This window comes from Neovison vison, chromosome 5 (assembly GCF_020171115.1).
Source record: "Neovison vison isolate M4711 chromosome 5, ASM_NN_V1, whole genome shotgun sequence".
Taxonomy (NCBI): Eukaryota; Metazoa; Chordata; class Mammalia; order Carnivora; family Mustelidae; genus Neogale; species Neogale vison.
In genome coordinates this window covers 24,015,733-24,038,953 of record NC_058095.1, presented here as the reverse complement: position 1 = coordinate 24,038,953, position 23,221 = coordinate 24,015,733, and the positions used below count along the sequence as shown (strand labels likewise).

Below are 23,221 nucleotides of genomic sequence, written 5' to 3'. Positions count from 1 at the left end.
GATATTTTGGGTATCGAAGTGGAGACTGGGAATTTCCTGTACCATGTGCAAGGCATTATCCTATGGGAGACAGAAGACTGATTAGGACATGTCTCCAGCTCAGAATAAGCTTACATATCTGTGATGAAGAAAAGACACTTCCATGTAAACCAGTGTCCCCCAGACCTTGCTAGCCTTGGCAATGCCAACACTCATACTAGAATTTTACAGGATCATTCTTTCAGCTTTCCTGATCACAGGACCACCATCCCAGCTTTTCAAAATATGCCAAGTAATGGCTTGTGGAAGAGGTGTGGTGTTCTCTATACACATCAATTCATGGTCCTGAGTTCTGGCCCTCTCTAAGGGGCCTGCTGCCTACAAGCCACCTGGAGAAGACAACTTGCCCTATTCCCATGGCAGGGGCACTGGATGAGGTTGCCCATTTCCAGCTCTGCTGGGCACGGCCCCCACTGTTTTCAAGCTAACCCACATTCCCTCTGAACACAGTCCCTGCTATTCAGGAAAGACTTGTAGACAAACTTTTCTCCTTTGCTCTGGGCTGGTTTTCATCTCTTGGGCCTCAGGAGCCCAAGCATACTAACTATGCGTTTCTCCTGCTTTCCTTTTCCCTGTGGGAAGAACTTAACCCTAGTCATCCCATCCTGTCCTTCATCCTGTGGCTCCTCACTCACTTGCCCTGTCTCTTCTGTTTGCTACCACTCCATCCTTCACTCAAAACACAACTCCCCAGCCTATCAACACATGCTCGTGAATAGGAGTGGTGATGGAGGTAGTAGAAGGCAGGAGGTCACTGTGAGACTCAGTCTCTACTTAGGTTCAACCAGCCATGTACAATGCGATGAAGAGAAACTGAATAGCAACTGATGAGAAGGTTAGTCACTGGGCGGTGGCATTTCCAAACAGAGAGCAGTCCTTTGCAGATCAATCCATGGAGCCAGACAAGAGTTTGACAGATGAAGAATTGAATTGATCTGAGGTTCAATTTAAGTAATTGATAAGGACTGAGTGCCTTTTAAGGGCCTCAGACTGGGTTACAGATCTGAATCAGAAGCTCACAATAGACAATGAAGAAGAGTATTTTAATGCAATGTCTGAAAGCAGTGGTTATGCTCTGGGCAGGAGGATTGGAGGGCACAAAGGAAGAAAGCCTAGCTTGGCTTGTTAGTGAGGGAGGATTCAGAGAAGGCTTCCTTAGGGTGGTGACAGCTGAGCTGAACCTTACATAACACCCTGCCACATGAAGAGTTACCCAGGAAAAGGGGCAGGGCAAAGTAAGGTCACTGCAAGAAAGGAGGGACACGGTGTGGAGTAGAGTCTTCCTATCTGCAGTAGCCAGCCAGCGTTCTCGTCCCAGGCCTACCTATCCCTTGTGTGGTCATGGTCATCCCTGATTAGGCCTTGTGTTCTCATCTGAACGTTGAGTACAATAGCATCATGAATTGCTATTAGGTGATTATGTGAGCTAGTCATTGGCCCATAGTCAGTGTGGTTTTTACTGAGCAGGGACAGGTGGACAAAGAACAGGAAACAGTCTGATAGGTGAGGGGGATGTCCTGCTTGAGTGTACCTGCTGAGACAAGCAGCAGCCAGTGATGAAGCTGATGGTGGAGGTGGGAGGGATCTCAAAAGGCCTCCAATACCTTGTAGAGGAGCTCCAAATAGAGTCTGTGGACAATGAGGTACCTCGGGATGTTTATGAGTTTTAACTTTTATTGTTTTTAGTAAATCAACAATGTGCATTTCTTAAAGAAAATTAAAATAAAAATAACCCCCAAATACTCACCTATATGTCTGCTACCCAAAGACAACTCTGGTATAAATTCTAAAACTCCGGTATAAATTCTAAACTTTGATCTCTGCTCTCCCTCTCTATTTCAGAATGAATTCAAATTGTTTTTAAACTTGCCTTTTCGATTAATAATGCCCTTCTATGTTAGCAAATATTCAGCCACATTACAACTTAATGCCTACACAGTATTTCATGTGCCATTTAATGAATACAGCAGAACTTATTTAACACACTTGTTCCATATTTTAGTTGCTTTCAGTTTTCCTACTCTTTGCAACATGGCAATAGTGTCTCCATATGTACATCTTTGATATTGTTTCCTTATGGGAAATTGGTGAAATGGAATTATGGAGCCAAATATTTCCATTGTTCAGAGCCTTTGATACATTTCCTGAATCATGCTCCACAAAGCTCATGATGACCTATACTTTAATAAAAGGGGTCACAAGTTTATGTATTGTTTGTGTTTATTAGCCTTGAGGGATGTGGGAAGGAGAGGAAGCTCTAGAACTTTTAAGTACAACAGGCAAAAGCAAAAGCAATTTTATACTTCGTTGGCAACATAGTTCTACAAAGATGAAGCAGGGTTTCTGGTGAGCTCAGCTGCTGACCTGTCACTCTCCCCGAAACTGTGCCCCTGAGAAAAAAAAGCCTCCCTCTCTTCGGTCCACAAGCAGGCACTAGAAGGCAGGCCCTGGAGTTTATCACTCCCTTTGGAGTAGGGTGGTATCCCTCAGGAGCCACGTTCTGCTCCACAACAATCACTTCTTCCTCAACCATCCAGAAGGATGACATCTAGAACATGGGAGTATCTTCCTTGGACACATTTGGATACAGGAGGCGGAAGGAGGGGGAATGGCAGCTGGTGCCTCTGTTCTCTTTTTTGTCTTCTTCATCCCAATAAATATCTTTTATTTAAAATCCTGAGTGTTAAGGGGACTTAATTTGGCCTTTTGAGCTGTGGCAGATTGTAGGAAACTGTTGTTACTATGGGACATTTAGGCATTTTCCCCATACCTAGTTAATAGTTCTGGGACGTAAGCTCTGATTATACAGTAGTCCACCCTTAAGTGTGGTTTGGTTTACTGTAGTTTTGGTTATCTGTGGTCAACCACAGTCAGGCAGCAGACGGATCTCCTGACACATCCTCAGAACGTCAAAAGTGTCCTAAGGCAACATCACAGAGCCTATGTCATCCATCTCCTTCTATCTTCTCCCTCAGGCAGCCATTTTGTCATCCTTACACCATCACAAGAGAAGCTAAGATATTTTAAGAGAGAGAAAGAACACATTCACATTACAGTTCATTGTTATCATTGTTTTATTTTATTATTGTTGTTAATCTCTTACTGTACCTACTATCTAGTTATGTATGTGGAAAAAACATAGTATTCATACAGGATTCAGTACTACCCTATGGTTTCAGGCACATATTTGATGAGAGTTGGCCTATTTCCTATTATGTGTTACTTCTAGAATGTAACTTTTTGGAAATCCCAGTTGAAAACCTGGAGTTTTCAACTCCTTCCCTCTGACAGGATTCTACCTCCACTTTTTGTCTCCATAAGCCTGCTAATGCTTGCCTCACAACTCAGCCTCTCAGCTGCACCTTCTGCTCCCAGCCTCTCAGCCCCTGTCTTGGAATCAAGACAGGCTTGTGGGGAAAGCAGAGCAGCTGTCAGCAGTGTCATTCTGGGGTTCCTTGTTTTCCTGCATTTTGCCCCCCTAGTTCATCTGGTAGCTCTTTGAGGCCTCCCAGACTTCTGAGGGCAAGGATGTTTCTTTGCTTGACCAGGAGTGTTGACACAAAATGAACAAACTTTTTTAAAATTTCTAAAAAAAGGAAGAGAATTTTAAATTTTATTCGAGGCCAAGCAAGGACAGCTGCCTGGGATACACAATCTTTACAAAGAAGGGAGTGCTCTGGAGAAGGAATGTTTAATACAGGATCTTATATGTTTTTGTTACACCAAGAGTTACAAATCATCGTGAAGAAGAGCATTTCAGAAAATTACAGGCTTTATCATATGCTTTTAGTATGAGCAAGATTGCAGATTTCAGAGGTGTGGGAATAGAACGCCAGGGGGGATTTTTTTTAATTTATTTTTTATTTATTTTCAGCATAACAGTATTCATTATTTTTGCACCACACCCAGTGCTCCATGCAATCCGTGCCCTCTATAATACCCACCACGTGGTACCCCAACCTCCCACCCCCCGCCACTTCAAAACCCTTGGCCAGGAGTGATTTTTACTCTTAAGTCTGAAATATTTCTTTTTAGATTATTTGCTAATGAAGGAGATGAACAATGAGTGCTCAGGGCAGAAAGAGCTTTTGCCCTTTGAAGTGTGGTGAAGTCATTATGACCTTGGTAAAAGTGTATCTTCTCTGAAAGCCCAGGAGCAGGGCCCACAAACATTAACAGTTGAAAGTTTCCTTTATGAGGAGCAGGTTTAGAGTGGCTCTTCTCAGCCAGTCCCAAAGGGAATTGAGTTCTAATAACTAAGGTAATTCTATGCAGTGAGTTAACTTCTGTCCTGTGCATCTAGAATGTGCTGTGGAGCCTTGGGAGAATTGAGAACATCATCATTCAGATAATTTTGTATAGGGCCTAATTCTGTCATGGAAACCCAGTTGTGAAAGGCTAGCATTGTCCCTGGATCTCAGGGTTCTTGTCTCACAGAGTCAAAGAATGAATCTCACGTACACAAGTGGGTGAAGTGAAGTGAAAGTTTATTAAGTGAAAGTGAAAGCAGAAAGCCAAGAAGAAGCTCTCTAGAGTGAGAGGGGTCCCAAAAGAGCTGCCACTGAGGCTTCTAGTGGCAGTCTTTTATTGAGAACTGACTGGGAAGCTTGTGGCCTTGAGATTCTTGTGCCATCTTGGTTTGAGCAAGAACCATTGATAACACCTTTAATGACTTAATTCTTTGAGGTTTGGCCATTTTCTATGATCACACTGTAGCCACCAAAGAAAAATATTCCCTGACATTAGAGGCCTGGTGATGTTTCTTTATCTCTTGCTCACTCTGGCTTATCAGATTCTGCCTGCCAGGAATAGTTTCAGAGCCCAGCCAGGGGTCTCCTACCTCTCCCTGCCTACACCCTAACCCTTTCCTTACTCACTGTGAAGAATTGTATTAAACTAGATTAGGCCCCCTGCCCACAGAGAACCATCATTCCCAGGAAAAATCTGGATGCCAAATAGAAACTAATAGCTGTTAGAAAAGGGGAAATAGAAGTCAGAAAGACTGTAAGTGTTCACTACATGCAATTATCAGGTAAAATACATTGTAGTTTTTTCTGGCTTCCTCTCTGACATACTTTCATACTCAAAATAAGAAAGAAGATGAACAATCAAAACAACAGCAACCTTTCTAGAGCTATCAAATAATTGAGGTCACATAAATGAGAATTTAACATTTGCTGTAGAAAACCATGAAGATTTTAGAGGATGTTTGTTAGCACAGTGTAACCTAGCCTATCTAATCTGATGGAGATGGAATAAAATCTTTTCCACTCAATGTGAGACATAAAATCATAAAATTATAAGGAAAGATTGTCAATCTGAAAATAAAGAGCCACAGCGAGAGGCAAATGAGCATTGATTTAGGATCAAAGAATTGCACTTCTGAGAGCATGGAGTCTGGTAGACACCCAAGAAGTGCCCTGCTTACAGGATGAAACCAAGGGGCTTTTTATGAGGAAAAGGAAGGAAGGGGCAATTACATAAGCCGAAGAAGTAATGTTTTCTATGGGGAGGGAAAAGGGTGTCTTTTAAACATAGAGAGGTGGGGATTTATTGGCACTGACACACTTGAAGGTCATGCTTCTTCATGTATCATATGTGTAATTAGCATGTTAAGTATCCACCCCAGGCATGATTTTCAGTATTTTAATGAGAGAGAAAGTTGGGGAAAGGTCAGCTCTGGTGTTGGTCTTGGCACAGACTGGTTTGGTCCCATCCATGCCAGTCTTTGTTGTTGAGTTCCTCCTTTGGTAGACATCCTGCTTCTGCATTCTTAAAAGATATGCTATTCAAGAGGCATAGAGTTTCAGCTATCAAGGAATGCTGGATTTTGCAGTTAGGGCTGAGAGGACCAGAGTCCAGTCCCTGCTCTGTCTCACCAAGGTCTGGGGATCTTTGATGGGTAATAGATAAGATTAGTTGGGGGCAGAGTCAAAGGCTCATAGGGTAGATGGAGTTGTGGAAATAGTGGTGATAATGTTCTCAAAAGGTTTTCTGGGTTCAGCCCTAGGAAAAATTTCACCCAGCCTATTGTAATAGAGGGTCATTTAATGTGAAGAGCTGTGGAGTTGACCTTGTCCCAGTTCTTTATGGTGTAGGTAGGAACAAGCCCAGTCACAGAAAGGAAATTTCTTTTTTTTTCCAATTTATTTATTTTCAGAAAAACAGTATTCATTATTTTTTCACCACACCCAGTGCTCCATGCAAGCCGTGCCCTCTATAATACCCACCACCTAGTACCCCAATCTCCCACCCCCCCACCACTTCAAACCCCTCAGATTGTTTTTCAGAGTCCATAGTCTCTCATGGTTCCCCTCCCCTTCCAATTTACCCAAAAGCACATACCCTCCCCAATGTCCATAACCCTGATTTTTACTCTTAAGAACTTTGCCCTTTGGGAGAAGCTAATTTTCTTTAACACTGAGGTGTCTGGAGACTGAAAGATATCAGGAAAAAGACATACATAATTTCTGTACCTCAGACTGTATTGCCAGGCACTGTCCCCAAAGGCAGGGGGTTTGACAACTTGAGTGGGCCAGTGGGGTTGTGGGGAATGAACTCTGAGTACATACATCCACCCTCCTTTTCCCTTATCAGCTTAATTCTCTCTTCTCCCAGGTATGGTTTCTAGCCAGAGGAAACAGAAGAGAGCACCTAGACCACTTTTCATTATTATACCTTCAGCAAAACTTACACTTTATTTTTTTTTCCTAGTTAGAAGGAAGCGGGTTTGGGGGGAGCCTGCCAATAACATCAAAGGTGCTGTTATCACATGGCTACATGCAGATGGGAACTGATTCCATAGTATGAATTTTATTCTCATCTCATCATCATTCATTTTTCATTTTCTCCATACTCCTCTTCAAGCTCAACATTCCTGAGGCATCTTGTTTGATAATTCTCAATTATCAAATTGATAACCTCAATTATCAATTTGATAATTCCCAATTATCCCACCCTCTCTTATCTCCTTTTCCTAATTTCTCCTTCTGTCCTTTTCCTAATTTCTATCCTTCCTTCTTACCCCTTCTGCTCACCATCATCTCCCGTCCCTCCCTATATCCTCATATTATATCTTCATTCCTCCACTCCCACTCCTGTCCTACCGCCCACTCTTCTGTGTTTTCTTTCCATTCTCATCTCAACCTGGCCTCAGTTCTGTGGCTTCAAGAAGAGACAACAGGAAAGCCAATGTCCAGGTGTAGCCATAGGACAGATTTAGGAATGATACAGTGGAGGGGTAGTGGAATTGCCAGGTGAGGGTAAGTAGCCTTCCAAGAGAGGCTGAGGAAAAGATGCAAATCAGAAATGGAGGAGCTGAAGGCTGAATAAACATCAGGATGAGAAAATACTCTGGATTGGAGTTGTACTGATGTATTTATAAAGTTAGAAAGAGGCATTACTACCAGAAACCTCATGTATGGGGATTTTTGGAGCTAAGAGATTTGGGAGGAAAAAATAAGACTTTGAAGGAAAAAGTTATATTTTACATTCCTCACTGAAAAAAATCAAAAGACCTGGTTGGAGTATAAATGCTTATTCTTCCAAAATCTTTATCACATATGTGAACAGGAGGATTCATCCAATAACAAAGGGGTGAAGATGGAACATTCCTTTTTGACATAAAGATATATCATATATGCATTAATGCAGTTTTAATTTAGTGATCTGTTTCTCTCTACAGACCTTGCGTGTCCACTAAACATCTTATTGGGTTCTTGTGTGGCAGCGAAGAGAAGGAATTTATTTTTTTTTTTTTTGGAGGTGAAAGGTAAAGTGTAGAATAGAATAAACTTGGCACTGGACCAATGGTTTTAAACTGTTCTCTGCACTCTGATCTAGGTGGAATCTTATGTCCCCACCAGAAAAAAAAACAAAAACAAAACTTCACCATGATGTTCCTGGTTACTTAGGTTAATGGGTTACATATTAGCCAAATAGCCCTTCCCTGTAGGACATTGGTGTCCAGAGCTACCCAGCCCCTAAGGCTTCAACCTTACCTAGAAAATGAGCACAGCTATACACAAGGCAGCAACTTACCCAAGGCACTTGCTTATATCCTCCTATCTTTGTTTTTCTTTATAGCCCTTATTGATAATGTGATATTCCACATATGATGCTTATTTATGTATTTTGTCTCTCTTAATTAGAATGTGACTTGCATAAGTCCAGAGACTTCTATTTTGTTCACTAGTCCCCTAGGAGAGTGTCTGGATCATAGAAGCAATTTAATAAATATTTGCTGTATGAATCAGTTATGTAGGACTTCTTTGCTGAACAAATACATCACACAGATCTTCAGGCAGTGAGAGATATGGGTTTGGGACCATTTTCCGAGGTTATTGCCTTCATGAGAATTTTCCCTTAAACCAGAAAAAGCAAGAAGGAAGGGATGCTATCAACCTTTAGGTCAGTGACTGCCTCCCCACAAGTACTCGCCACAGGGCACCCTGGACATCAGGGTTTCTAAGGCTGTAGATAAGTGGATTCAGCATGGGATTGATAACAGTGTTAAAGACCCCAACCCCTTTATCCTTGTCTGAAGACTCCTCAGAACCAAGACGCATGTAGTTGAAGATACCAGTACCATAGAAGAGGCAAACCACAGTGAGGTGGGAGCCACATGTGGAAAAGGCCTTCTTCCTGCCTTCCACTGAGCGGATTTGTAGGACTGCAGCTGCCACGTGTGCGTAAGACACAGTGATGAGGACCAAGGGGGTTACAGCCATGAAGGCTGCTGCTACAAAGAGCAGCAGCTCGTTGAGTTGGGTGCTGGAGCAGGAGAGCCGGAAGAGCTGTGGGAGGTCACAGTAGAAGTGATTGACTGCATTGGGACCACAGAAGTTGAGGGTATTTAGGGCAATAGTGTGATTTAGTGCATTAGTGAAACCTAAAGCCCAGGACACAGCCACCAATATTCTCTGGACTGTCTGGCTCATTCTGGTGTTGTAAGTAAGGGGCTGACAGATGGCCAGGAATCGGTCATAGGCCATGACGGTCAACAGAAAGCAGTCCATCCCAGCCAGAAGGTGAAAGAAGAAAAGCTGTGTGAGGCAGGTTCCATAGGGAATTGTACGCTTGTGGGACAGGAGACGAGCCAACATCGAGGGAACAGTGACAGTGATGCATCCAACATCCAGCACTGATAGGTTCCCCAGGAAGAAGTACATGGGGGTGTGGAGTTTAGGCTCCACCAAGATGGCAGCCAGAATGCTGAGGTTGCCTCCGACTGTGACCAGGTAGGCAAAGAGGAAGACTACAAAGACCACAGACTGCAGCTGTTCTGTTTCTACTAGGCCCAGTAGAATGAACTCAGTAACAGACGTCCTGTTGACTCCAAATTCTGGATCCATGAGTTTCTGTAAGGCAATGTCCCAGGAGGGGAGATAATCAGTCTATTCCAATGTATTTATTTATTAAAACATAAATGTTTTAACCCACCTATGTTCAGAGCCAGTTCTCAGCTGTCTAAGGGATATTATTTCCACTCCCCAGGTCATCTCTTACTCACTGACCTCCTCCTTCACCTCAATACCTTTACTATGCTCTCAGCTGAGATACCCAAAACCATCACCACTTTGTCCCTTCCATCCTGTCCTATTTAGAAGGCTCAGAATACTTGGGAAAATGAATTAAGATAAAAGCAGACTTCCTGGGGCACCTGGGTGGCTCAGCCTGTTAAGTGGTTGCTTTTGGCTCAGGTCTTGATCCCAGGGTCCTGGGATGGAATCCTGCATCAGGCTCCCTGCTCAGTGGGGAGCCTGCTTCTTCCTCTCCCACTTCCCCTGCTTACGCTCCCTCTCTCACTGTGTCTCTCTCTATCAAATAAATAAATAAATAAAATCTTTAAAAAAAAAAACTTCCTCTTTATATGTAATGAGGTTAAGATGGATTTCTCCATTTCAGTTTCAGGGATCAACCCAAACAATAAGCAGATTTCAAGATAGAAAAATTAATATTTCCAGAGAAACTGGAAAGCATTTGAAAACCCAGGTTTCAAAGCTTTTAGAGATATTGAAGATCAAACAAATATATAGCAAGACTCAGACCCATGATTGCAGATACCAGGTAGTTCAGCCAAGCACATTTATCCAAGGTGAGGGACATACTCTGAAGTATAAGTTCAAAATCCTATGTCAATAAGTTGCTGATGTTCTTGGAGCCAACTACTTGGACTTCGATTAGACTTCCATTAGACTTCGAATAATTTAATTTAAATTTAATTTAAAGTTATTTATTCTTTTTTAAAAAGATTTTATTTATTTATTTATTTGTCAGAGAGAACAAGAGAGATTGTGCATAATTAGGGGGAGAGGCAGGCAGATGGAGAAGGCTTCCCGCTGAGCAAGGAGCCCGATGTGGGACTCAGTCTCCGAACCCTGGGATCATGACCTGAGCTGAAGGCAGATGCTTAACAACTGAGCCACCTAGGCACCCCTAAAGTTGTTTATTCTTTTTATGGTATCTGTTGCTTGCCTCTGAAAACAACACTGAAAAGCCCACCTGTGGGTGGGCTGCAGCTGGGTGCAGCTGGGTTTGTGCATTTCACAGCCACCACTGTTTCACTTGTCCTTGACTCGGGCATAATGTTTTGACCAACAGCTCTAAGGAGAGATCTTCAAATGAAGCAGGCACATATATACAGAGCCAGACTGAGCCAAGTCTTGGCTATAATAAGATATAGATATTAATAAGATCCTGATGAAATAAGATATAATAAAATCCTGATGAAAAAAAAAATCACTGTTTCTTTATGGCCCATGGAATAAGCAGAGCTAGAGCTTCCTAAGGGTGTTGCTATTCCCTTGCAGAGAATACACTGGAATCAGAGGGAAGCAGTTAAAATCTGGTGACTCTAACAGAAGTTGATGGGCTCACATGGATGAAAACTTGGATGTGGTGATCTCTAAAATGCCCTTAAAATTCTAGGATCATATGACTGGTGAGATGGAGGACCATTCTCAGGCATACTTATCATCGATGAAATTCGTTAAGTGCTTTGCAAATGGACAAATCAATGGGTGGATAGCGCTCTCTTTATATATACTATATTAAATAACAATTAATTACTCTCCATTTCCCTTCTTGGGCCTTTTTAAATATAAGTATTAGATTGTGGCCCTGTGATTTTCTGCCTCCTTGCTCATACTGTTTTCTCTACCCGCAATGGCTTCCTTCCAATCCCACCCCCCATGTATTTCAGGACTTGACTTAAGCTGGTTTCCTGAAAGTTCCCTGTATCAAAAGCATCTTTCTCTCTGTCTCTGAAGCTCTTACTAAACATTATTTCATGTAACTTATTACTGTTTATCTTCTTGCTAAGTCTTTTTCCTATAGAGCAAATCTCCCCTACTGCTCTGTAGGAGATGTGAGGACCCAAAACATGTTTCATTCAGTTTATAATAACAATACTTATCATAATGCTTGGCACATAGTAGGTACTCAATATTTATTACATAAATAAACTAATGGTTGCAGTGTTCATAGAATTGCAGAGAAAAAGAGCATCAGCATGACCTAGAATTGTCATGGAAGACTTCCCGGACAAATTGGAACTCGGGCTAGACTTTTGTAAATTACCATAATTTACTTGGCTGGGGGTAGGAAGGTGTGTAGAGGCAAATGCAGGGTGCAGGGTTGCTGCAGAGACTACTGCTTTCCTTGGTTTTATGGGACAAGCAGGTAATGTAGCTTAACACACACTAACATGTTTCTTTTCAGGGAAACTACAGAAAAGAATAAGGCCTTTAGAAAGGGCATACCCTACAGAGAAATAATTGGTATCCAGGGACAGAAGAGCAACAAGGGACAGAAGAGCAACAAGGCAGCTGCCACCAACTTGCAAATGGTGAGAGATGCAACTTCCTTGAAATCAGTGGGATTCTGGAAGACCTCTGATCATCCAGAGACATCCAGTGTGCCTAAGGGTCACCCCGTTGCCCATCATGAGGAGACTTCCTGCATCATGATTCTCAAATGTTTGTTATGAGTTCCAGGTTCTCTCTACTGAGCAATTACAGCTCCCCATCCTGGAACTCCAAATAATTCCTCCATGTTTCCCGTGATGAAAAGGCTCAACAAGACCTGGGATTGAAGTGAAGGTTCTAGGCTGCTTGATACAGTGGGTTCTGGGCAGTGAACCAGACTCAGTGAATAGCTTCCTACTCTCTCCTAGAAGTAAGAAAGAATAGACTTCCAAGAAATGGAACCTTGGGCAAAAGGGCACAGCAAAGGAACCAGGACCTTTGGGTTGTGTCTTCTGATCTTCCCTTAGAACATTTTCTTTCCCCAGGGGCTTCAGTTGCAGCACATGAGAAGTCAGGTTTGAGCTAATGGCAACAATGGAGGCTCCACCTCTGTTTTGTAAGGGCAGGTTAGGACCCCTGAACATACTCACCTGGGCATGGGCATAGAAACCAGTGAGGCTCTTCAGGAAGGAAGATGAGGAGCTATGCAGACCTCTTTACCCACCAGAAAGAAAGCTAATGAAGAAAACAAGCTGACAATCTCTGAGGAAGGGCTATCTTCTTTACAGTGTGATCCCTCCCAGAACAGGGGAGACAGATGGGGAGAGAGACAAGTTGTTTTGTAAACAACGCTTCCTGAATATAGCAACCATGATTTACACCTTATGGTATTTAGAATTTCTTTAAAAAAGAAGGGGAAAAAAAGGCTTTCTCTCTAGCCCTAGCTTTATAGGAGGTAGTTAGGGAAGGTGATAAAGATTCCACTAAATGGTGGTGTCACTGAGGTTGACAGAACTCGTTCAAATCCTCAAAGCCACCCAGGAAGCTAGTGTAACTGGGACTAGATATAGGTTTGCTAAGGGAGGAGTTCATTTCTCAGATGTCAACCCCAGGCAGAGCCTTTGAGCAGAGACAAGCTAATTTCCAGACTTGCCTTCGACCTGGGGATGAGGAGGAGGCCCCAGAAGAAAGACAAGAGGGAGAAGCTTTCTTCAAACCCAGTTTCCTAATGAGTCCTCAGGAATGTGGTGCTTTCTCCCTCAGGATCTTGTTAGTTGGGAGCCCCTGGGACTGTATCTTGGCTATGTTTAATGACTCTGGATGTGGGGGTAGAAGAGCTAGGAGAACTCCTGTGGAGCTGCCTGCCAATATGACTGTCTAGGCCAGGGTCTGAGGGATTGAGAGCCGTGGTGAAGGCCACACAGAAAATGTGGGAAGGTTGAGGGGTGTGTTCCTCTGACTCCTATACTCATCACTATCTACCTCAACACCCTTCTCCAAAGAGGGGGTGCTCTGTCTTCTGTCTTCTACAGGAGGAAATGTACTGTAAACAGATGTGTTTTCTTGTTACTAGTGGTTGACTTTGGACAAGCTGCTGTACCCCTTTAAGCCTCAGTTTCCTCATCTGTGAAAAGAGTGTATCCTCTATCATAGAGCATTTTTTCAGATTAAATAAAGTAAGAGTCACTAAAATGCTAGTACAAGTTTGGCAACACGTCACCATACCCGCTGATAACATTTACAGGTGTTTGTTAAGTACATGGTAATATGCTAAGCACTTTATGAGCCTGGAGTCTCTACGAATCCTCATATTTGTAGGAAGCATGTTGTGGTAGACATTTCAGATGTCTGAGTCACATCTCCCTCAGCTTATCTTCTGATTTCAGCTGTGGTCGGGTCAGACAGTTCCCTGCGGGCTTCTGCTTGTGGCTGGCTGGCAGATGGTAGCCTCTTCCTGGGGATCCTCTGATGCCATGAATAATGGTCGTGGGGGTGGGGTGCTCACTAGATGTGAGCATATGTACTTAGAGTGCAAGGAGTACCTTGACGATATGAAAGGGAAGCCAATGAATAAACACCCCAACACTCCTTCTTCAGACAATTTCAGGAAGCATTCCATATGCTCATGCTCAGTCAAATCTCTGCGGGATGTCCATAGCAGAGACTTTTGTGCGGAAACCCTCGGTCATGTCCGCTTCTTCCTTCTTTGTCTCCTCATAACCTCGTCTTCCTCTCAGGGACCCCTGCTCCCTGAAATGACTTCCCAGTTAGGCCACATAAGCATCTTGTCTCAAACTCTGCTTTCGGGGGAGCCCGACTAAGACAGCTGCTACTAGGAAGCATGGCCTCCAGATGGGATTCTGAAACTGGACCATTTACTATTTAGGGAAGTGGGGTTGGTGAAAACCATAATTTCATTACTGAGACCCAGCTGTGGTATGCTGGGTTGAGGTACAGGTTAAAGGTGAACCCCTGGGTCATGTGCTGGCACAAGCATATTAATATGGCACTAGCATATTAATTATAAGAATTATATTATATAATTAATTATAAGAATTGTGGAAGTTTTAAGAATTAAGGGTAGGGGCACCTGGGTGGCTCAGTCATTAAGCATCTGCCTTCAGCTCCAATCATGATCCCAGGGTCCTGGGATCCAGCCCACATTGGGCTTCCTGCTCAGCCAGGAGCTTGCTTCTCCCTCTCCCACTCCCCCTGCTTCTGTTTCCTCTTTAGCTGTGTCTCTCTCTGTCAAATAAATTTAAAAATCCTAAAAAAAAAAAAAAAGAATTAAGGGTAGTTTCTGTTAACTTTCCTAGATGCCTGAAGAAACAATAATAGGCCCAGGTCAGGCAAGAATCAATTTAGGATTTATTGTCAAAGCCAGAAAACTTCCCTGACAATGTCCCACGAGGCAGGCAGCATTGAAAATCAGCTCTTGTACCTAATTTAAGAGTCTCAGAACTACAAAGGGGCCAAATATGCAGCTTAAAGGGAGGGGTGCCTCCTATGCTAAATCCAGGACCCTGCTATGGAAGGAGTGAGACCCTGAGTCTTGGGATGGGGATATTTGAGAGGTTGAGCAGGAGAATTGTGAAACCCCAGTCTCTCTTGTAGCCACTTGGCAAAAGCATCCCTTTCTCTTTGCTGGTGGAAATCAACCTCCTTTGGTGTGTTGGCCATACAAAGATCTGCTAGGAAGCAGATGCCTTACAAGAAGACTCTTGTCCTCCTCAAGAACATTTCCCATGTCTCCTCTGTGCCTACAGAATAACTGAGATTAGGTCTCAGTGTATTCTGAAAAAGGCAATCTCACCCATGATGCAAGAGAAATAAATAATTTGCTCACCGAAAAGAATCCCATCCCTGGCTGTGAGAGATTGAATAATGCCCCCCCCACCAACATAGCCACATCCTAATTCCTAAAATCAACTTTATATGGAAAAATTAGGACCTTGTAAATGTGATTGCTGGAGGTCTTCATCTGGGGAGATGATCCTGTATCACTCAATGGGCCCTCTCCGTCACCCCGAGAATACTTACGAGAGAGAAGTTGAGGGATATTTGATTACAGAAGAGAAGGCAATGTGAAAATGGAAGCAGAGAGGGAGTGAGGGGATCACACGGCAAGGAAGGCCAGCCACACTGGAGGCTGAGGGGGACAAGGAATGCATTCTCCCCTGGAGCCTCTGGAACAAACTTTCCTTGCTGGCACTTTAAATTAGTCTAGTATGGCTCCTTTTGAACCTCTGGCCTCCAGAGCCATGACAGAATAAATTTCTGTTGTTTTAAGTCACTAAATGTGTGGCATTTAGTCACAGCAGCAATAGGAAGCTAACACATGTGCCAAATTACCCTGGCAGGAAATGGAAGTTCCTCTTGTTTATAGAGGAGCAATGTGGGAGTGGGTCATGGGGACCAAAGGAGTGGATGGAATGTAAGGCTGAATAGGGAGAGTCAATTGAGAAGGAAGCAGTTTTCATGATTCATGATTTAACATCTTGGCAAGGATGTTTGGAGCTGGTCCTAATAAACTGGAGACATGTCCCTTTGAAACTGGATGTTGGTTATAGGGCTTCTTCAAGATCTATAGGTTGGCAGGCCTACCTTTGGGAGTGTATCTTCCTCCAGGTCCTTGGGGGCACAAGTGTTCCCTGCCCATCACTTCGAGGTTATGGGGTCACTTTAATCTACATTTGGATAGAGGTCAGTGGGGCAACCTCTGGGGGCATAGAAGAATGTGTCTTCTGGTGGGGTCCCAAACAAGCAGGAGTATTCCTGGTCCATGACTACGAGGTTCAGGAGACAAGTTATGGGCCTTTTTAGTGTCTTCAGTTGGATTGAGGTCAAAAGCCTGAGAAGTATGGATGAGCATGGAGTGTTTGTCCCTGGCGGGGCAGGACTGGCAGCTAAGAGGACTGGAGCTGGGTCATGGGCTCCTTCATTATCCACAGCCAGGGTCAATGTTGGCAGGGCTATTAACTGGGGGCACAAGTGGGCATGACTTCTCCTGGGTCTCTTGGCAGATATTGCTGGTGACAGGACCAAGGCTAAATGGGGCTGAAGCTGAGTCCACACAGGGACCAAGTTGCTTCTAGGTCTGTTACCAGACTACTGTTGGCACACTGCCACCTGGGGACAGGTCCTACTTCTCAAAACAGCCCTCTTCATTCTTGGGTTCCACCAGGGTCTCACAGTCTCCTACCTAGAACCCCAAACTCCCACAACAGCATTTCTTGTAAAAAATATTGTCACTGTAGGGAGAATGTGAGTGCGGGACCTCTTCTTCTGCATTTCGCTTGCTGCTATTTTGTGTGTGTGTGTGTGTGTGTGTGTGTATTTATGTGTATGCGTGTGTGTGTATATACACGTATATATATGTATATATATGTATATGTATATGTATATATATATATATATCCTATGTACTGTACAAACAAGCTTACATTTTATAAGATTGGGGCAACTTTTATCAGCTGGGGGAAAAGTTAGAATATACGCAAAAAATAAATTCTTTGTATTTTAAATATGTGACTTAAATATAAATGTAAATATACTAGAAAAACATCACTGACAAATATTTATACAACATTTAGATATAAAAGTCATTTTTTTCTAAGCATGACAAAGCAAAGAAGATTAACTTTATAAAAATGACAGACTTCATTTGGGCAGGAGAAGTCTAAGCAACATAGAATACAAGTGGGAAATTGGGAATGTATTTGCAACATACACGGCAAGGAGATACTACCCTAAAACTGAAGTGTTTCCACCAATTGTTAATATAAACTACTTCCAAGGTACAAAAACATGAACTGGCAATTTTGAAAGCATAAATACAAATAAACAATAAATACATAAAAATCAACTGAGGGCACCTGGGTGGCTCAGTTGGTTAAGTGTCTGCCTCTGGCTGGGGTCATGACCCTGGGTCCTGGGACTGAGTCCCACATTGGGCTCCCTGCTTAGTGGGAAGCCTGCTTCTCCCTATGCCTGCCACTCCCCCTGCTTGTGCTCTATCTCTCTAAAGTAAATACATCAAATCTTTAAAAAAAAAATCAATTGAATTATACTCATAAACAAAGAAATTCAAATATAATTTGAATTTAAATTTAAATATATAGTTGAGTAATAATATATATTTAAATATATAATTAAATATAATGCAATATTTGATCTAATTATCAAAGATTAAAAATTCTATCTATAAGGGGCGCCTGGGTGGCTCAGTGGGTTAAGCCGCTGCCTTCGGGTCAGGTCATGATCTCAGGGTCCTGGGATCGAGTCCCGCATCGGGCTCTCTGCTAAGCAGGGAGCCTGCTTCCCTCTCTCTCTCTGCCTGCCTCTCCATCTACTTGTAATTTCTCTCTGTCAAATAAATAAATAAAATCTTTAAAAAAAAAAATTCTATCTATAACAACCAGTTATAGCAAGTGAGGTAAGTAGCAGTCTCTACAAACTGCCAATCAAGATATAAAATGATTCTTGACAAATAGGCAGAATATTTACCAAGTTTTAACTTTTTAACTTTGCACTTCCATGTAAATAGATACACACATATACATACACAACTTTTATGAATTTAACCAGTGAAATAATTTTAGTAAATGGAAACATATACAAATTTATATTTATTTACAATAAACTATTATTATTGCATATATAAATTTATATATCTTTACCCTAGTATTATTAGCAATTGTGAAAAGATAGGAAAGAAATAAAATCAATAGGGATTTATTAAACAGATTATAGTTAACACATAAAGTGGAATATTATGCAGCTTTTAAATGGATAAAATTGATTTGTAGGTTGATATGTAAAAAATCATAACATATAATGCAGAGAGGGGAACAGCACATTGCAAAGCAATACAGCGTTTCCACTTTCACGGGTGTGTGTTCATTTGTGTGGAAAGCTAAATACCAACTACTACCACTAGTTCTTGTCTTAAAAAATTGGGAGAGGAGTCAAGATGGCGGAGAAGTACCAGGCTGAGACTACCTCAGCTCACAGGAGATCAGCTAGAGAGCTTATCTAAAGATTGCAAACACCTGCAAATCCATCGGCAGATCGAAGAGTAGAAGAACAGCAATTCTAGAAACAGAAAAACAACCATATTCTGAAAGGTAGGACTGGCTGAGAAGTGAATCCAAAGCGATGGGAAGATAGACCCCGGGGGGAAGGGCTGGATCCCAGCAAGCGGCAGAGCAACGGAGCACAAAATCAGAACTTTTAAAAGTCTGTTCCGCTGAGGGACATCGCTCCAGAGGCTAAACCGGGGCAAAGCCCACGCGGGGTCAGGGTGACCTCAGGTCCCGTGGGGTCACAGAAGGATCAGGGGTGTCTGAGTGTTGCAGAGCTTGCGGATATTGGAACGGGAAAGCCAGCTGCAGAGACAGAGGCGACAGTAAGCTCGCAGCTCGGAGTTGCCTTGAACCGGTCCCAAGCTCGGTAAGCTCGGAGCGTGGCCAGAGGTTAGGCAGACGCGAGTTACTAGAAGCTGTTCGCTGAGGGCGCACTGGGGAGCGGGGCCCCGGGCACTCGGCTCCTCCAGGCCGGAGACCAGGAGGCCTCCATTTGTATTCCCATCATCCGGAACTCTACGGAAAGCGCTCAGGGAACAAAAGCTCCTGAAATAGGGGGAGGAGTCAAGATGGCAGAGAAGTAGCAGGCTGAGACTACCTCAGCTAGCAGGAGATCAGCTAGAGAGCTTATCTAAAGATTGCAAACACCTGAAAATCCATCGGCAGATCGAAGAGTAGAAGAACAGCAATTCTAGAAACAGAAAAACAACCACTTTCTGAAAGATAGAACTGGCGGAGAAGTGAATCCAAAGCGATGGGAAGATAGACCCCGGGGGGAGGGGCCGGATCCCAGCAAGCGGCGGAGCAACGGAGCACAAAATCGGGACTTTTAAAAGTCTGTTCGGCTGAGGGACATCACTCCGGAGGCTAAACCGGGGCGAAGCCCACGCGGGGTCGGCGTGACCTCAGGTCCCGCGGGGTCACAGAAGGATCGGGGGTGTCTGAGTGTCGCAGAGCTTGCGGATATTGGAACGGGAAAGCCGGCTGCAGAGACAGAGCCGACAGTAAGCTCGCAGCTCGGTGTTGCCTTGAACCAGTCGCAGGCTCGGTGAGCTCGGAGCACGACCGGAGGTTAGGCAGACGCGAGTTACTGGGAGCTGTTCGCTGAGGGCGCAAAGAGGAGCGGGGCCCGGGCTCTCGGCTCCTCCGGGCCCGAGACCAGGAGGCCTCCATTTTTATTCCCGTCCACCGGAACTCTACGTAAAGCGCTCAGGGAACAAAAGCTCCTGAAAGCAAAGCTGAGCAGATCACTCAGCCCGGCCCTGGTAAGGGCGGTGTAATTCCGCCTGGAGCAAAGACACTTGAGAATCACTACACCGGGCCCCTCCCCCAGAAGATCAACAAGAAATCCAGGCAAGACCAAGTTCACCTACCAAGGAGTACAGTTTCAATACCAAGGAGAGAGCAGCAGAATTCCAGAGGAGGAGAAAACAAACCACGGAACTCATGGCTTTCTGCCTGTGTTTTTTTAGTCTTGCAGTTAATTTAATTTTTTTCTTTTTTATTATTTTTTCTCTTCTTCTACTAAAATTTTTTATAACTTTTACCCTTTTCTTTTTTAACGTTTTTTAACTAGATTATCTAATATATATATATTTTTCTTTTTTATACTTTTCTTTATTCATTTTCTTTTTTTTTAATTCTTTTTTTTTCTTTTTTTTCTTTCTTTCTTTTTGAACCTCTTTTTATCCCCAAATCAGAAGAGATCCCAATCAGAAGAGATTGGGAGATCCCAATCAGAAGAGATTGGGAGATCCCAATCAAAGGAGATCCCAATCAGAGGAGATCCCTCACCCAATCGTGAGGGGGGTGAAATCTCCCCTCACGATTTGGGATCTCTTCTGATTTGGTTAAAGCATATTTTCCTGGGATTGTTGCCACCCTTTTAGTATTTTACTTGCTCCTTCATATATTCTTAGCTGGACAAAATGACAAGGCGGAAAAATTCACAACAAAAAAAAGAACAAGAGGCAGTACCGAAGGCTAGGGACCTAATCAATACAGACATTGGTAATATGTCAGATCTAGAGTTCAAAATGACAATTCTCAAGGTTCTAGCTGGGCTAGAAAAAGGCATGGAAGATATTAGAGAAACCCTCTCCAGAGATATAAAAGCCCATTCTGGAGAAATAAAAGAACTAAAATCTAACCAAGTGGAAATAAAAAAAGCTATTAAGGAAGTTCAATCAAAAATGGAGGCTCTCACTGCTAGGATAAATGAGGCAGAAGAAAGAATTAGCAATCTAGAAGACCAAATGACAGAGAATAAAGAAGCTGAGCAAAAGAGGGACAAAGAGCTACTGGACCATGACGGGAGAATTCGAGAGATAAGTGACACCATAAGATGAAACAACATTAGAATAATTGGGATTCCAGAAGAAGAAGAAAGAGAGAGGGGAGCAGAAGGTATACTGGAGAGAATTTTTGGGGAGAATTTCCCCAATATGGCAAGGGAACGAGCATCAAAATTCAGGAGGTTCAGAGAACACCCCTCAAAATCAATAAGAATAGGCCCACACCCCGTCACCTAATAGTAAAATTTACAAGCCTTAGTGACAAAGAGAAAATCCTGAAAGCAGCCTGGGAAAAGAAGTCTGTAACATACAAGGTAAAAGTATTACATTGGCAGCTGACTTATCCACAGAGACCTGGCAGGCCAGAAAGAGCTGGCATGATATTTTCAGAGCACTAAACGAGAAAAACATGCAGCCAAGAATACTATATCCAGCTAAGCTATCATTGAAAATAGAAGGAGAGATTAAAAGCTTCCAGGAAAAACAAAAACTGAAAGAATTTGCAAACACCAAACCAGCTCTACAGGAAATACTGAAAGGGGTCCTCTAAGCAAAGAGAGAGCCTGCAAGTGGTACATCAGAAAGGAACAGAGACAATATACAGTAACAGTCACCTTACAGGCAATACAATGGCACTAAAATCATATCTCTCAATAGTTACCCTGAATGTTAATGGGCTAAATGCCCCAATCAAAGGACACAGGGTATCAGAATGGATAAAAAAACAAAACCCATCTATATGTTGCCTCCAAGAAACTCATTTTAAACCCGAAGACACCTCCAGACTTAAAGTGGGGGGGTGGAAAAGAATTTACCATGCTAACGGACATCAGAAAAAAGCAGGAGTGGCAATCCTTATACCAGATCAATTAGAGTTTAAGCCAAAGACTATAATAAGAGATGAGGAAGGACACTCTATCATACTCAAAGGGTCTGTCCAACAAGAAGATCTAACAATTTTAAATATCTATGCCCCCAATGTGGGCGCAGCCAACTATATAAACCAATTAATAACAAAATCAAAGAAACACATCAACAATAATACAATAATAGTAGGGGACTTTAACACTCCCCTCACTGAAATGGACATTTCATTCAAGCAAACGATCAACACGGAAATAAAGGCCTTAAGTGATACACTGGATGAGACGGACATCACAGATATATTCAGAACATTTCATCCCAAAGCAACAGAATACACATTCTTCTCTAGTGCACATGGAACATTCTCCAGAATAGATCACATCCTCGGTCCTAAATCAGGACTCAACCGGTATCAAAAGATTGGGATCATTCCCTGCATATTTTCAGACCACAATGCTCTGAAGCTAGAACTCAACCAGAAGAGGAAGTTTGGAAAGAACCCAAATACATGGAGACTAAACAGCATCCTTCTAAAGAATGAATGGGTCAACCGGGAAATTAAAGAAGAATTGAAAAAAATCATGGAAACAAATGATAATGAAAATACAATGGTTCAAAATCTGTGGGACACAACAAAGGCAGTCCTGAGAGGAAAATATATAGCGGTACAAGCTTTTCTAAAGAAACAAGAAAGGTCTCAGGTACACAACCTAACCCTACACCTAAAGGAGCTGGAGAAAGAACAAGAAAGAAACCCTAAGCCCAGCAGGAGAAGAGAAATCATAAAGATCAGAGCAGAAATCAATGAAATAGAAACCAAAAAAACAATAGAACAAATCAACGAAACTAGGAGCTGCTTCTTTGAAAGAATTAATAAAATTGATAAACCCCTGGCCAGACTTATCAAAAAAAAAAGAGAGAAAGGACCCAAATAAATAAAATCATGAATGAAAGAGGAGAGATCACAACTAACACCAAAGAAATACAAACTATTATAAGAACATACTATGAGCAACTATACACCAACAAATTGACAATCTGAAGAACTGGATGCATTCCTAGAAACATATAAACTACCAAAATTGAACCAGGAAGAAATAGAAAGCGTGAACAGAACCATAACCAGTAAGGAGAATGAAACAGTCATTAAAAATCTCCAAACAAACAAAAGCCCAGGGCCAGACGGCTTCCCGGGGATTTCTACCAAACATTTAAAGAAGAACTAATTCCTATTCTCCTGAAACTGTTCCAAAAAATAGAAATGGAAGTAAAAAATATATTGGAAAAATAAGTGTTAAATAAGAAAAAAAAAGTTTATCATACATGTAACACATCATGTTGTAAAAGTTCAGACAATACAGAATGTCATTGTCACACTTCCATACCATTCCCCCAGTAATCCAATTTTTTTCCAATTTATTTATTTTCAGAAAAACAGTGTTCATTATTTTTTCACCACACCCAGGGATCCATGCAAGCTGTGCCCTCTATAATACCCACCACCTGGTACCCCAACCTCCCACCCCCCCGCCACTTCAAACCCCTCAGATTGTTTTTCAGAGTCCATAGTCTCTCATGGTTCATCTCCCCTTCCAATTTACCCAAAAGTACATACCCTCCCCAATGTCCATAACCCTACCCCCCTTCTCCCAACCCCCTTCCCCCAGCAACCCACACTTTCTTTCGTGAGATT

General features: G+C 42.6%; 1 protein-coding gene across 1 annotated transcript; it reads right to left on the bottom strand.

Moving 5' to 3' along the window:
- Positions 1 to 8,444: 8,444 nt before the first annotated feature.
- On the bottom strand, positions 8,445 to 9,404 carry LOC122907643 (olfactory receptor 3A2). Its single transcript, XM_044250454.1, has one exon. It carries the CDS (start codon positions 9,390 to 9,392, stop codon positions 8,445 to 8,447), a length of 948 nt encoding a protein of 315 aa, XP_044106389.1. The 5' UTR covers positions 9,393 to 9,404.
- Between the last annotated feature and the right edge of the window lie 13,817 nt (positions 9,405 to 23,221).

Excerpts from the sequence above, each read along its gene's own strand:
- LOC122907643 (XM_044250454.1), bottom strand. The coding sequence starts at position 9,392 with ATGGATCCAGAATTTGGAGTCAACAGGACGTCTGTTACTGAGTTCATT.